At 37.0% G+C, this 13,345-nt stretch overlaps 1 protein-coding gene across 1 annotated transcript; it reads right to left on the minus strand.

Annotated features, from left to right (window-relative positions):
- Positions 1 to 2,599: 2,599 nt before the first annotated feature.
- Positions 2,600 to 12,858, minus strand: LONRF1 (LON peptidase N-terminal domain and ring finger 1). Its single transcript, XM_008939407.1, has 12 exons — positions 12,770 to 12,858; positions 12,054 to 12,183; positions 9,742 to 9,864; positions 9,002 to 9,148; positions 8,307 to 8,544; positions 8,130 to 8,220; positions 7,159 to 7,273; positions 6,443 to 6,564; positions 5,533 to 5,691; positions 5,258 to 5,420; positions 4,728 to 4,880; positions 2,600 to 3,227 (listed from the first exon to the last, which is right to left on the minus strand). The coding sequence occupies exons 1-12, from the start codon at positions 12,856 to 12,858 to the stop codon at positions 3,069 to 3,071; spliced, it is 1,689 nt and encodes a 562-aa protein (XP_008937655.1). The 3' UTR covers positions 2,600 to 3,068.
- Between the last annotated feature and the right edge of the window lie 487 nt (positions 12,859 to 13,345).

Below are 13,345 nucleotides of genomic sequence, written 5' to 3' on the forward strand. Positions count from 1 at the left end.
CAGGGCACCAAGCTGTTACAAGAAGTAATGTTTGTCAAGAGTAACTTAAGGTGAAGAGACTAGAGGTGACTATTAATCATTAAATAAGAAATTCAGTGAGATCTCTTGCCACAGTTTAGTGAAACTGGGAAAATGTTCTTGCCAGAAAGATTTGAAAAATACACATCAGTTCTGGGCAGATACTTCACAGCACAGTGACTCTAGTCACTCATGTTGAAGTTTACAACCATATTAACATACAGCTACTTAGAGGTCACCAGCCTTTTGAGACACATCTAGTTTTGTTCTCACACTTATGTAAAGAATGTGTCTGTATCAACTTGTCAATTGACTGCATGGGGAAGGAACAATCCCATATATAAGGTGCACTAACACTAACTTAGAGTAGTTCTCAGCTGGTCCACGAGTGCTGCTTGGTGAAGAGGTCCTTGTGTTGTGACACAACACAGGAGAGGCTGACAAATTCCCTGACCGTTGCTCATCATCAGGTAAGACTAGTTACCAGCAGTATTACACCTTGCCTACACAGCACGTGGCCTTCCCCCTTTTCCCTTTCACTCATGCCTAGATTGCCAGCGTTCCACTCAGGCTTAATTACACTGGCTGTCACCTTTATTATAATAATATAGATTGATCAGACTTGGTCCTCAGTCTGTTGCCATTTTATTGTTCACTAGCTAAAGAACCCTGGCTGTGTGGCATGGGGAAGAAAATATTTTTTAAAATAATCAAAAGGGCCAGGAAGGACCTTCCTAATTCAGATCACTATCTACAAACTTCAGCATGGTATTGCTCTTCATGATCTTGACTGAAAGGTCTGTGCCAGCATTCAGGCAAGACTGTTGTTCTGCCCCATTCTAACTGCACAAAGTGGCAATACCTGGTCCACAAAACCACCACTTGAAGAAAACTCCAACTTAAAAATCCCCTTTAAAAAAAAAATAAATCTTTTCTCCCCATTCTCAATTTCACATCATTCCAACAGCACCAACACCGATCACATGCATGGAATAGTTACTGAGCAGTAGTACGTATGATCAGCCCTAATGCAGCATATGTTAATCTCAGTAACTTTGCCTTTCTTTTTTTCCCCCTCCTGTTTCTTTTCAATAAAGCTCTCTCTTCCATGGTCTACAATTCCAGGAGTAGATTTTATATATACAGTGCAAGCCAACTGACACTCTATATGAATTTTTGTTTTAATAAAAAAGTAATGGGAACATATGAAGTAACGCCCAGAAGCCCCATTTCCAGTAGACTAGGGAATACTCAATTTCAAAACTAAAGCTCTTAGGCAGTAAAAGATATTTACTCCTGGGTTATTTGGGTATTTCTAGCCTGGCTACAGGGAGTTTTCACCGTCAAGAAAAAAATAAAATCATGTCACCTGCATTCTTAAGAAGGTCATGATGATACAAAGATTAAGTTTCTAAGGTTATAAGTACCGAGATGGAGAAATAGAGGATCCTATTTCCTCTTTTATTACACAAATAGTGCTTTCCAAATATTAATCTGGGACGTTATTCATACGAAAAAGGGGAAATTTGCCCTAAACAGAAGGCCACATTCAAAAGTGATCCAGCAGATTTTGGGTCACCTGTAGTAACTCTAATAGAAAAAGGCCAGAGCATCTGATGAGCAAATCTGTAACACCCAACCGTGCCGCAAGAACTTTCCCACAACTTTTAATCTTTGTGAAATGCAAACCTCATACCTGAAACCACCTTAATTTAAACAAAGAGATACAAAAGCAGGGCACAGAGGAAAAAAAAACCACCTGTCTGACCAATAACGAGTCTGAGACAGGTACTATCATCAGAAACAGATTATGTACCCATCAACTATGTCATGAACTGCCCTCAACGCTGATGTAGGTTTAACAGCTACTTCTGGGCTTACTTAAGATCCACTAATAGAAGCACGTGGAAAATGCAAATGATTTTTAGTTTCTGATAAAGTTAAAAATATTACAAACTTTTAGCTTTTATTGAAAATTAAATATATTAGCAAAAGCAAGATTTAAGAAATATTTTACAAATGATTTACATACAAGAAAGCCAGTATCAGACATATTCCCAAATATGCAAACCTTTAATTACAAAAAAGTACCTATTGGCAGCATGATGCTAACCTTGCCACTTCAGTGTGCTCTACTGTTGATATGAATAAGGCATAGAACTCACCTTTGCACCAACTTAAAAAGTTCAAATAAAATGTTAAGCTTTTAAATGCTGGATGCACAATCCCCAATACACACACACACACACATACACGCTCTAGGATTTCTTCTTCTAAGCTCTAGAAACTAAGTGTGTGCTCTGGAAGAACAGCCAGCCTGGAAAGCCCCGCAGAAATGTAACTGGTAGGAGCATTAAGTTTTCAGTTTTCTCTTTAACATGTATGGGCCTAGGTCTGTAAACCATATTCACAGTTTTAAGTATTTTTAGACATAAGTACCTTTTTTTTTCCTGCTTTTGTTCCTTAAAATTGGCTCTCAGTTCAGCATACAGTTCATAATGTCACCTCTTTTGTGATGCATACATTTACATGGTAACTTAAAAATCTGAGCCATATCCATGGTCAAGATAATTCAACGAGTAGTAATAGTCAACAGTGACATTCAATGCTATGTTTCAAATATTTGTGCAAACAGCAAAAGAACAGTTGTATGAGGCAAATATTTGCAAAACCTTTAATACCTCCTCAATGTTGTAAACTTGGACTGTCAGCCTTAAGTCCTGCACTTCCCACAGCTTTACAAAGTCAGTGGCTAAAATTACCAAGTCTCAAAAAAGTTCTCTTCTATATAGTGCAAATTGTAACACGGAAAACGTGAAAAACATATCCAGCTGGATTGACTTTGTGCAACTGTCAGTGGTCTTCTCTTGTAGCTGAAGAAAGTGTGCATTCAGAGAACCACATGGTTCAGCAAGGAGGGTGGGAAGGAGAGAGAAAATGCAGTTCCATTACACTCTTCAAACCAGCGCTAGATGTGCAAAGGCAGCAAAAATTCCAGCTGCTACTACAACCAGAACAGAGTAACTTTTCAGGAAGACCCAGGCGGTTAGTCACTTGGACTGGTCTCTAGAAAAATATGTCAGTATATGTTGGATTTTTATCAGACGGTCTTTCAAAGACATCATGGAGAGAACTGACAGCTGATATCTGGGGTCTACTGGGAGAACAGCTAAAAGCCACCAACACCAAGCAGGACCATTGGGCATTACCTAAAAACAAAATGTAAGTTGGTTACCCATGATCAATGTAATACAGTTGGCTAACATGAAGACATCAAGGGACAAAGTCATCCATGACAAAGACTAGTTTGATACTAACTAGAGAGGTTCCAGAGCCGTGAGATGAGAAGTGTTCTGAAGGGAACTATTCTGATCCCTCCCCAGCTGAGAAGTCAAATAGTGCACTTTAAGCTTGATAAAGCAATTACTAAGAGAACAAAGAAAGCTCAGAGCTTCCCTGGGCAAACCTGGCTAAGTTTAGGACAATCACCTAATAACAAACCTCCCTGATAAAAACTAAACCTATTTAAATGGCTGCCATGCTATTCTTGAGGTTTGAATATTCTCAAAGCCAAATGTTCTCATTAGTCTTCGTTACATCTGAAGGACTCCTGTATCACCTCCTAATTCCAGTCCCTTCTCACTACCTCCTACTCAGAGCAGGACTACTTAATCAGTTTCTTCTAAGATGATAAAACATCCTATTTAACTTTTTCCTGTACTTCTCTATACCAAGCCTCACATGTCATTCCCAGAACTGGACATAATACTCCTCAGCAGAAATCCTAGCACTGCAGAGAAGATTAATTCCCTCAAATAACTTGCAAAAACATTACTGGTAGTAGTACACTCTAGGATGACACTTTCTCCCTTGCATAGGTATCACAGCTGACACATTTGTGTTCTATTATAAATCTCAGATACATACACAGTACTTCTGCCCTACTAGTTCCCTTGGTTTTGAACATTTATTCCTCTCCCCTAGTGTGTTGTTTTAAATAAGTTTTTTTTATTAAATTGTCCTAAGATCACTTCTGAATTCATGCACTTGCCCTCCACAGCATCTGCAATCCTCCCAGATCAGGTAATAGAGTCTCAAGAAAGTATGTAGCAGATGGCTGAGGGACAGGCTCTCGTAAGATTCCACTTCATATGTAATTCCACATGGAAAGCCACACGTTACATATTTTTAAATGCTACTTTTCTCCAGCAGCCATTCTCAGGATTTCACCAACACTCATTAACTGTTTATAATGACCATTAAAACAGATTGCTGCAACTACTTCAAGAAACATCTGTCAAACCCTAGCAGCTGCAGCAGTTTACAGCACTAGCTCAGAAAGGTGGAGAGTGTTGTTCGCAATCACCTCTTTGCCAAATACTTCTGCCTGCAGGTGTCCCAAAAAGAAAATCTAGGGAGCTTATCCATTTGAATTCTAACAGCTTTACAGAGATCAGGAGTTTAAAATGCTACTGGGACTTACAACTTAGTTTATTAGTTTTATCTTCACAGCAGCATATCATCTTTTCCTGCAAAAACTGTTGAACAGGGACAGAATTGTCCTTTCCTGCACGTCGTAAGAGAAGCACGACACTAGCCTTACTGCCTTCAAAGCTGGGGAAAATGTGGGTCTTTTAATGTTTTGCAGTTGTTAACAGCTGTCCTACTTTTAGAAATAAGCATCTGATTGATATTAAATAATATCTCACCTGTATATTTTCCTCCCTGTCAGGCATTGGCCCGAAGTGCTGAAGAATTTGTGTGCGAAATTTGTCTCTTAAGTTTTGAAACCAACTGCAGGCTTGATTGTAAACAAAATTGTGAAGTTCTCTCAGTTTCTTTAGTTGTTCTCCATCAGCAACCTACAGGAAGTTATAAAAAATCAGAAATAAAGAAACAAGTCCTTAAAGCTAAAGATCAAGAAACATTCAATTTCAACTATATTTAGAGGTATTTTGTGCATTCTCCTGAACCTTGATTGCTGATGAGTAATTAGTAAAGAAATCCTCCAGTATTTTTAAAAGCTACAACTACAAGCCATTGTTCAAACAAACCCCACAGTATTTCTTTGTTGCTTTATAATAACAAAAAAATTAAGCTAGCTCCCATTTCTTCCATGTGCTGGTGCTGAATCTTTCCATGGTCTAGGGACCTAAGAACTTGACACGGAACTCTCAAGAAGAAACCAAGACTCTTGAGATATTAAAGCCTGTAAGCATTTAGACAGCATTCTGGATACCTTGACATCTTCCAAATATTCAATGTCTGCAGTGCAATAACCATCTTTCATTCCTCTCCGTAAAACTCTAAATCTCTTTCCACCAACTGTATCAACAACAGACCGTCCATCAGGTAGAAAATGAACATTCCTGATTTGCAGCATGCATCCATAATCTGCAAAGCTAGAAAAGAGACCTTGTCAGTAATGCAATTGCATGCTTCTGAAAGGACACCTTTTATAACTAGAAAAGAGAGGTAAGAGGTAAGAAGCTTCAAAGTAGCATGTAAACCTACCCATTTTGAGAATCACTTATACACATCCCAAACTGTTTAGTTCCAGTTTCCATACTTCTGCGAATCATTAGTCGGTATCTTGGCTCAAAAACGTGCAGAGGGCAAGGCACAGTGGGATATGCCATAGTGCAAACAAACATTGGAACATTCTTGGTCAAGCTTCAAGAGAACATCAAAAGAAATACGAGTCTTAAAAATCTAAACACTGAACTATGCCAAGACAAGTTGTTTCTTTTTTCCCGAATCTTTGCTACATTTGAGATTATAAAACACTCTTTTCAAAGTTTAATAAGCATATTGTAATAACTTTGGTAAACATTAAGAACACCTACTAATAAGGGTGACAGAGTATCTGTGTACTGATTTGAATACACACTGGACAGTAAGCCTCACAGTTACCTAGTGAGTATCTAAGTTAGTGAATGAAGGGCTCTGTTTTGGGGACGGGGTGTTAATTATGTTTTTTCTCTCTGTTTTCATTTGAGCCATACAAGCCATTATACCCTCAAAGTCAGTTTTCCTGGAACTAAAAAGATGGAGCAGTGACTACATGGCAGCTAGGTCACCATTTAGATTATTTTCAATGATGGACTCCAGATCACAGGACAGAACCCAGGGTGTAATTTTTTTTACCTTGCAAAAACGTATTTTGTATAGGACTTAAGAGCCTCATATCGCTACTGTCAAAGTGTGATTTTTTTAAAACTATTTTTTTATTTCCACAGTGGTTAAATAACTGTTAATTTTCTGAAATACACATTTAAGACACCAAATTAACATGTCTATGGTACTCCTTTTTGCTTCCATAATATACCATTATTAATAATCACAAAAAAGAGAAAATATTTCTAAAAATTATTTCCATACTCATCTCTCAAGTTTTGTAGATTTTAAAAGACAGCAAGCTTACTTTGAGTGTTCAGCAGTTTCTTCTGCATGAATTCTTTTTCTCTCATATAATTCATCAGACAAATATTTCATTATTAATTCTTCCAGCAGTTCTGTGGTGCTGTATTTTCTGCTTGCAAGGTACTGTAAGAAATAAAAAATTAGTATTTCTTTTCATAACATATTAACAAAAGGCTTGAGAAAATGCAGCTTTCATTTAAAACCATGATATATGAGATATGTCATCAATTAGGTTTAAATCCATGAAAACTTAAAGTTCAGATGTTCTCACGTTCAATTTCTTAACAGCTAATATTACTTTAATGTTTGAAAATTAGATTCTCTATTTTAGTTCTTAGTGTCTGACAACTTGAGTGTCTAACTTGGTTTGTGTTTCTGTACTTACCAGAGACTGATTTGATTTCCCTGATTATAGTCACACAAGTAAGGCAAGTTTACAGAAATTGCAGAGAGGTTTTACTAAACAGTTACCAAAGTTTACAAACATGCAGGATTTAATTACACCAATAAAGCAGACAGAGAAACATAACAGAAATATAAAGCCTCTAAAAGCCTGAAGCAAACCCAATCAACTTGTGCTGGACAAAGTTTGCCTCAAGTTTTTCCCTTTCTAGCAGAAATCGATAACCCAAGTGAATCCAAGTTGTTGGGTTTGTGTGGAACAGCCTTTAAAATTATAAAGTATTTGTATTTGTGAGCTCTACTGAGAAACAGTACCTCTTTCAAACTCTCCTTACAGAGTGGACACTGAGGAGCATGGTCTAAACACCGTTCCAAGCAACCTTTGCAAAAAGTATGTCCACAAGGGGTTGTCACTGGCTCATAGAATAACCTGAAACAGAATTACTAGAAGTTAGATGCTGTGGCAAGTGTGTGTTTTGCTAAAAAAAGTCAGTGAACCACCTCTTTAAGCCTAGTTATACCATAACAAAGCAAAGAAAAATTAAACCCATGTCTCCTTATTCTGCTTTTTCCCCCATACTGCAGTTTGCTTCCATTTACTACTACGCCACTCATTTTTTGTTTTGAGGAATCTGGACACATTTTAAACACTTTACATATGAAAATATCCCAACGTAGAAAAATTTTGGTCTCATTACGTAGATTCAGAATATGCAAAACTATGTGGTTTGAGGAGCTAAGTTGCTAATAGAAGTATTACATCCTAGTAAAATAACTATGGACCACTTGGTATACACTGTGCGTTTTAAGGTATTTATTCCTAAAACCAGGGCAGCTCAATATGACCTTTCAAATACATCACCTACATTTAAGTAGGCTAACATTCTAAAGTATCTACATCTTCCAGATAAATATGATGTTCACAGACAATACTTCTATGAATTAGACTTCTCAAAATAAGAAGTTAAACATTGACTAAAAAAGCCCTTAACATTTAACCACAAAAGATCCTGTCTTTTTAGGGTTACCAGTTAATGTCAAGTTTAATTTATAAGGCAACTTGATTAAAATAATGCTCTATTATATAGCATTATAGCAAATGATACATTTAAATAAGCTTAACTGCAGGGATACAGGAAGGCTGAAAAGTATTGACTGATATCAGAACTTATAAACAATCTATATAACTACTTATATAACAATCTATAAATACCTCAGTTTATATTAGTAACAGATATGTAGCCAGCATCTGTAACAGAAGTACTAAAACAAGTAGAAAATCTTACCTCATGCATAAAGAGCACTCAAAATCTGATACATCAATCAAATCCTCTGGAATTGTTCCAAAAGCCAGTGTCATGTCTCTCTTCATACTTTCTAAGGAAAAGCAAGACAAAAATACTCCTTCAAAGAAAGGCACAATGCATTAAATACTTTAAATGTCAAAGGAAGTGACTGTTTACCTCCTTGCTTTTTGTGTTTGTTTCTTCCATCTTCACATATCACTGTGTCCTGTTCTGAAAAGGAAAGCTTTCTTTTCAACAAAGCACCTTTTTCCTGGCTGGAGAGAAGGGGCTCAGAAGACACTCTCTTTAAGCCATCTTCCTTGCCAAGGTCTTTTGCTGAGTTAAGAGCATGAGCAGACTGTGCACGATTTAAACTTCCACTGACAGGTTCCAGTACAACTGATCCTCCTAAGCTCTGTAATAGTAAGATGAACTGAACTGTACTTAAAAAAATAACACAAATCTAAGTTTGTACAGTGCAAACATGTAAAGATACATAAGCCAAAATGATACCCACAGTTTATCATTTAACTGCAGAAATTTGCTAAATCAAGACAGTAGTCAAACTTGTTTGGCATTAACTATTTAAAAATCTTCATCTGCTTCAAAGAGGAGAAAAACCTTTTCTCTTTATTTTGAGGTCACTAATATAAAATCTCAGTACCTTCTAATAACTAGTTCACTGGAATGAGGAGTCTAACACTCCAAATGAAAATACTTTACTCCCATATCACAATTCTTTTCTTCCAATTTAGCCAATTGCAGAAAGTTGGTGTTTAAGCTGGAAATTAAGTATGACAAATAAGGATAATTAGAATGCCTAATGTTTGCATATCAGCCAAAAATAAAAGTTATTCCACAGCTTTTGTTACCTGTTCAGGACAAAGCTGTAAGTTGCAGTAAGAATCAATCCCCTCAGAACCAAGTATAAAAGGTTTATTTCGAATATGTGGTGAATTCCAAGCAGATTCCTTCAGACTCTCTCCTAACGTCTCTGGTGACAGCACATCACACAACGTCTAGAAAACAAACAACTAAATGTTCATAATAATGCAAAAGGATCTAGATGTAGCTTTATTATAAAACTACACACAAAAAATAAGATTTTAATCTATATGAAGTTACCCTCATAAATAAACCTTTATTTAAACACTGAGAAAGAACAGTTCAGAAGAAGCAGAATCCAACATACCTACATTGCTAAGAAGAAATTTATCTAGAAATCTTTTTTACTATAAGTGAGTGAGCTCTTCAAACAGAGATATATGTTATCAATTCAGTATCATGCAGCTTTTCTAATTAGATTTTTGTCATCAAAGAAAAACTGTTGTGCTCTGAGCATGAAAGAGTTCCACTTAGAATGTTTAACTTCCTGCCTGCTTTCCAGTTTTCTACATTTTCATTTAGGAACTTCAAAAGCATATAGACTTTTAAACATGTACTTAAAATGTGTACATTAGGACTACCTCTTCAACATAGTAGAATATGTCTTGAAAGGAACTAATCTGCCACCTGAACCTTCTCTGTGTCTACTGAAGATTTTTAGATGCTCAAGGTCTACCATAAAGTGAGCTTCAAAAAGGAATTAATTCAGCTTCATAAATAAAATTACCTTTTCTACTTCTTGCTTGGCTGGAAGAAAGTCCTCATCAAGGGCTAAGCACTGTAGAAACAGCTGTAAGGCATCACCTACAAAGCCAGAGTCTTGCAGCACTTTTCCTTTCCGGAAGTAGACCTGAAAAACAGATACCACGAAGACATTTCTAGGGAGGAGTATGCAGAACTGCAACATCCATCTTACAAGTACTACAGCAGAGTTAGGACACTCCCATGACAAAAAGAATGCAGCTCTGGAACAAGCTTCTCCCGTGCACAGTTTGAATGATCTATATGCTTTGCCTAACACACATCCCCTACAGCTTCTGAAAAAGAGTCATGGGAGGGCAGACATTAGCATCAATTCCAGTTAATTTGGCTTGGTTTCCATGAAAGGTTAAAAACCTGACTAGTGCTGAATTCACAAAAGGCCTTCACTTCCTCCTTTTGTGAGCCTTTGCAGGGGAAGAAGAGGGAAACAAAACGCAAATTGTTACATAAAGTCATACAACATTGGAACCAAGAAGTCCCTTAAGCAATTTATCTCAATTTTTAAAAGTTGCATTTGCAGTAATACAAATCTGTGTTAGATAAAATCGACAGTTATCTAACAAAAGATAAACAACAGTATCTAGTTGCATAAGAGATTTTGGATTAATGGGCCAAAAACTGAACATAAAAAAAAAAAACAACCAAAGGGAAAAAAACCAAACCAAACCAAACCCAAAAAACAAACCACAACAGAATACAGTTTCTATGGAATGACTGTCATTATTAACAGTGGCATCTGCTAAGCAAAGCTGTAAGATGAGGGCATGCAGGATCTTTGATGGATTTGGGCAGTTTGATTAAGGTGCATCCTGAAGAAGGAAAGTAGGCTAATCTTCTTCTTACAGACAGTTAATTTTCCTACAGAGGTAAGAACTGTCAGAGGAATCCATCAAGCCAAGCTCCTCTAAGTGAGGTGAGGTTTCTTTCCAAATGTACAGAAGAAGAGCAGGCAATACTACCAACGCCAAGAGGCAAAAAGGTAGGATGGTCTGAGCCTGCAGTAGCCATGGAACTGCTGAACACAGGAGATACCAGGACAGCAGGAGTGAGCCCCCCGTGGTGTGGCAAGATCTTGCTGCTCCTGCTGTGCTCAGAGCATAGAGAGTGCTGCAATATGCAGCACCTTACAGTTCAGAAGGCCAGTGAGTCCCCAGCTGCCTGCACTATTTGCAAAGCTCAGTTCCTACTGAGTTTCTTCGGGCTTTTTGAAGAAACACTTTCCAAGCTAAAATAGCGAAGTGTACTTCTCTTAACAAAATTAACAAAAACAAAACAAAGGCCAAATCCCAGCTGTTACAGGTTAGTTACATCACCATAAACTATCCTAACTCCAGTATTGGAGACACTAAAAAAGGCCCCAAATGCATGCTCAAGTTTTTTTAGCCAATACTATTGCAAAATAATTTATTGCTTGTGCGAAATATTTTTTGACTCTTTGGTACCATTTGGAACAGAAAAATTGCATTGTCCTACTTATATAGCAAACTATTTTACCAATAAAACTCAAAAAATGAGAGAAATGTTGACTTAACAGAGCCAAGAATTCTAGTCCTGGACTGGCAACAGTGCTCACTCATCTCATGTGATGCTCTCAGGGAACAGATAATGCTTCAAATGCACTGACTTTGTGAAATACAATCAAAGTATAAACGCTCCAGCAAAGTGCAGAGGTTTAAGAGGGCTACCTTGTAAACAGTGTAAGAAATTTTAACACTCAGGTATGTCAACCTACCATACAGATCTCAGGAGATCTGCTTTCAAGCAATTAAAGCTGGCTGCACAATTTCAGTCAACCATCAAGTCCAATAACATTAAGCTGCAGTTAAGTTTGTAAATATTTAATAACTTTTAGGAGAACACATTAAAGTGTTCTTACAAAGAAATAAAATAATCAATACCAGTTAACTATAGACAACAAAAAAGTGCTTCATAATAGTTCCCACGAAGTCAGTTCTACTGCACTTAACCCCTTGTCCAAAGGCACCATCTCATGTTGTGATACAAAATAAAAACACATGAAGTTTTTGACGAAGGCTAAATTAACAGTTCCAAGTATTAACTTGGCACATCAGTCAACTCTAACCTGCCATACTCATCACTAGCCTGTCTCACACAAGTAACTATTTTAAAGTACTTTTTAGCATTTTGCATGTCTTACACAACAACATTTAAGGTAGCTCACCCAAGTTCTTGCCTTGATGCAAGTATAATTTGGAATTCATTAATTTTATAGATAAACACAGATTTTGAAAAAATGAAGGGTTCATATCAACTTACCTCTGGCCAATTTGGCATTTTAGAAATAACAAAATTTAGATCTTCTATGGCTGTTTTATATTCTTGGAGGCCAACATATGACTCAGCTCTGTAAACTCTTAGCATCAAGTCACTGGAATCTGAAGACAAAAATGAAGGAACATTTTTAATAATTCAGAAATTTGTATTTTGTTATTAGATATGCTTTCATAGTAATATGTTGTAACCACTTTTTTGTACCATACTTTCAACATTACTAGAGTACATTCTCCTTCAACCTCTAGTGCTTAGGTAATAAGAGTGGCAGTAACTCCAGACTCATGTCTTTCAACGTAAAGATCAAATTTTGGACCCTTTAATACATCTTGCAGAAACAAGAAACTGAGGTTGACAGAATAAAGTATTGCTTGGTACTACTGAGACAAAAAAACCCTGAGGACTAAGTAGATTTTAGCTTTACAGTACACCCATTCAAAACCAGAGAGATCTGGAATACACCACAGTTGTGTTAAAAAGGCTAAGTATTGCCAAGTTTGCTGTCAAACATTCAAGTTTTCTTTAGATTGACTTTGTTTTTATAACTACTGACACCTTCCAACTATGGCTGGAGATAAGAGAAGCCACTTCCACAATGGTACCCATCTGGTAAGTATCAGACTTTATCACTACTGCAGTCTGGAAAGAGGAGGCAATGTGAGAAAGCCTTGGACGGCAGCCGGCAGCCCCACAAGCGGAACCTCTGCAATGGGAAAGGTCGGTACGTCCAACACGCAGCATTCCGCACCGGGCACAGCAGCCTCTGAGCGGGAACCACGTGCGTCTCCATGCCACGGAAATGATGGGGGTTTATGACACAAATAATTGTAGCTGTTGCTTGGAAAAAGACGCCAATACACTGCTTTGCTCTTGATTTATTTTTTTTTAATACACCTGTGTTTTCATTGAATGAGATAAAGTCAAACATTGTTCTACTGTAAACAGTACTAAAAATTAAATTGTTCAAGTTTGTTTCAACAAGGTTTTCTGTGGAGGGGCTCATGTCAATTCAGCACTCGATCTTCAGTCTATTCTAAAATGTTTAGTTCAAATTTCCACAATTTCCAACATTAGCTTCTTTTACATTTAAAAGCCAGACTGGTTAACGTTCTCATGTATTCCAACATAGACCTTAATGTAAAAGAATGGGTTAAAACTCCCAAAACGGAGAGAATATTTCACAGCTGAAACTAAAGAGTCTCTCATTGGTCTTTTGAGTTGAGTTTCCCTTCAAATACAAATATTCACAAACCTGGTTTGTGGTTTATTTGTATTTT

The sequence above is a fragment of the Merops nubicus genome, unplaced genomic scaffold, assembly GCF_000691845.1.
Source record: "Merops nubicus isolate BGI_N331 unplaced genomic scaffold, ASM69184v1 scaffold44034, whole genome shotgun sequence".
In the NCBI taxonomy this organism is placed as follows: domain Eukaryota; kingdom Metazoa; phylum Chordata; class Aves; order Coraciiformes; family Meropidae; genus Merops; species Merops nubicus.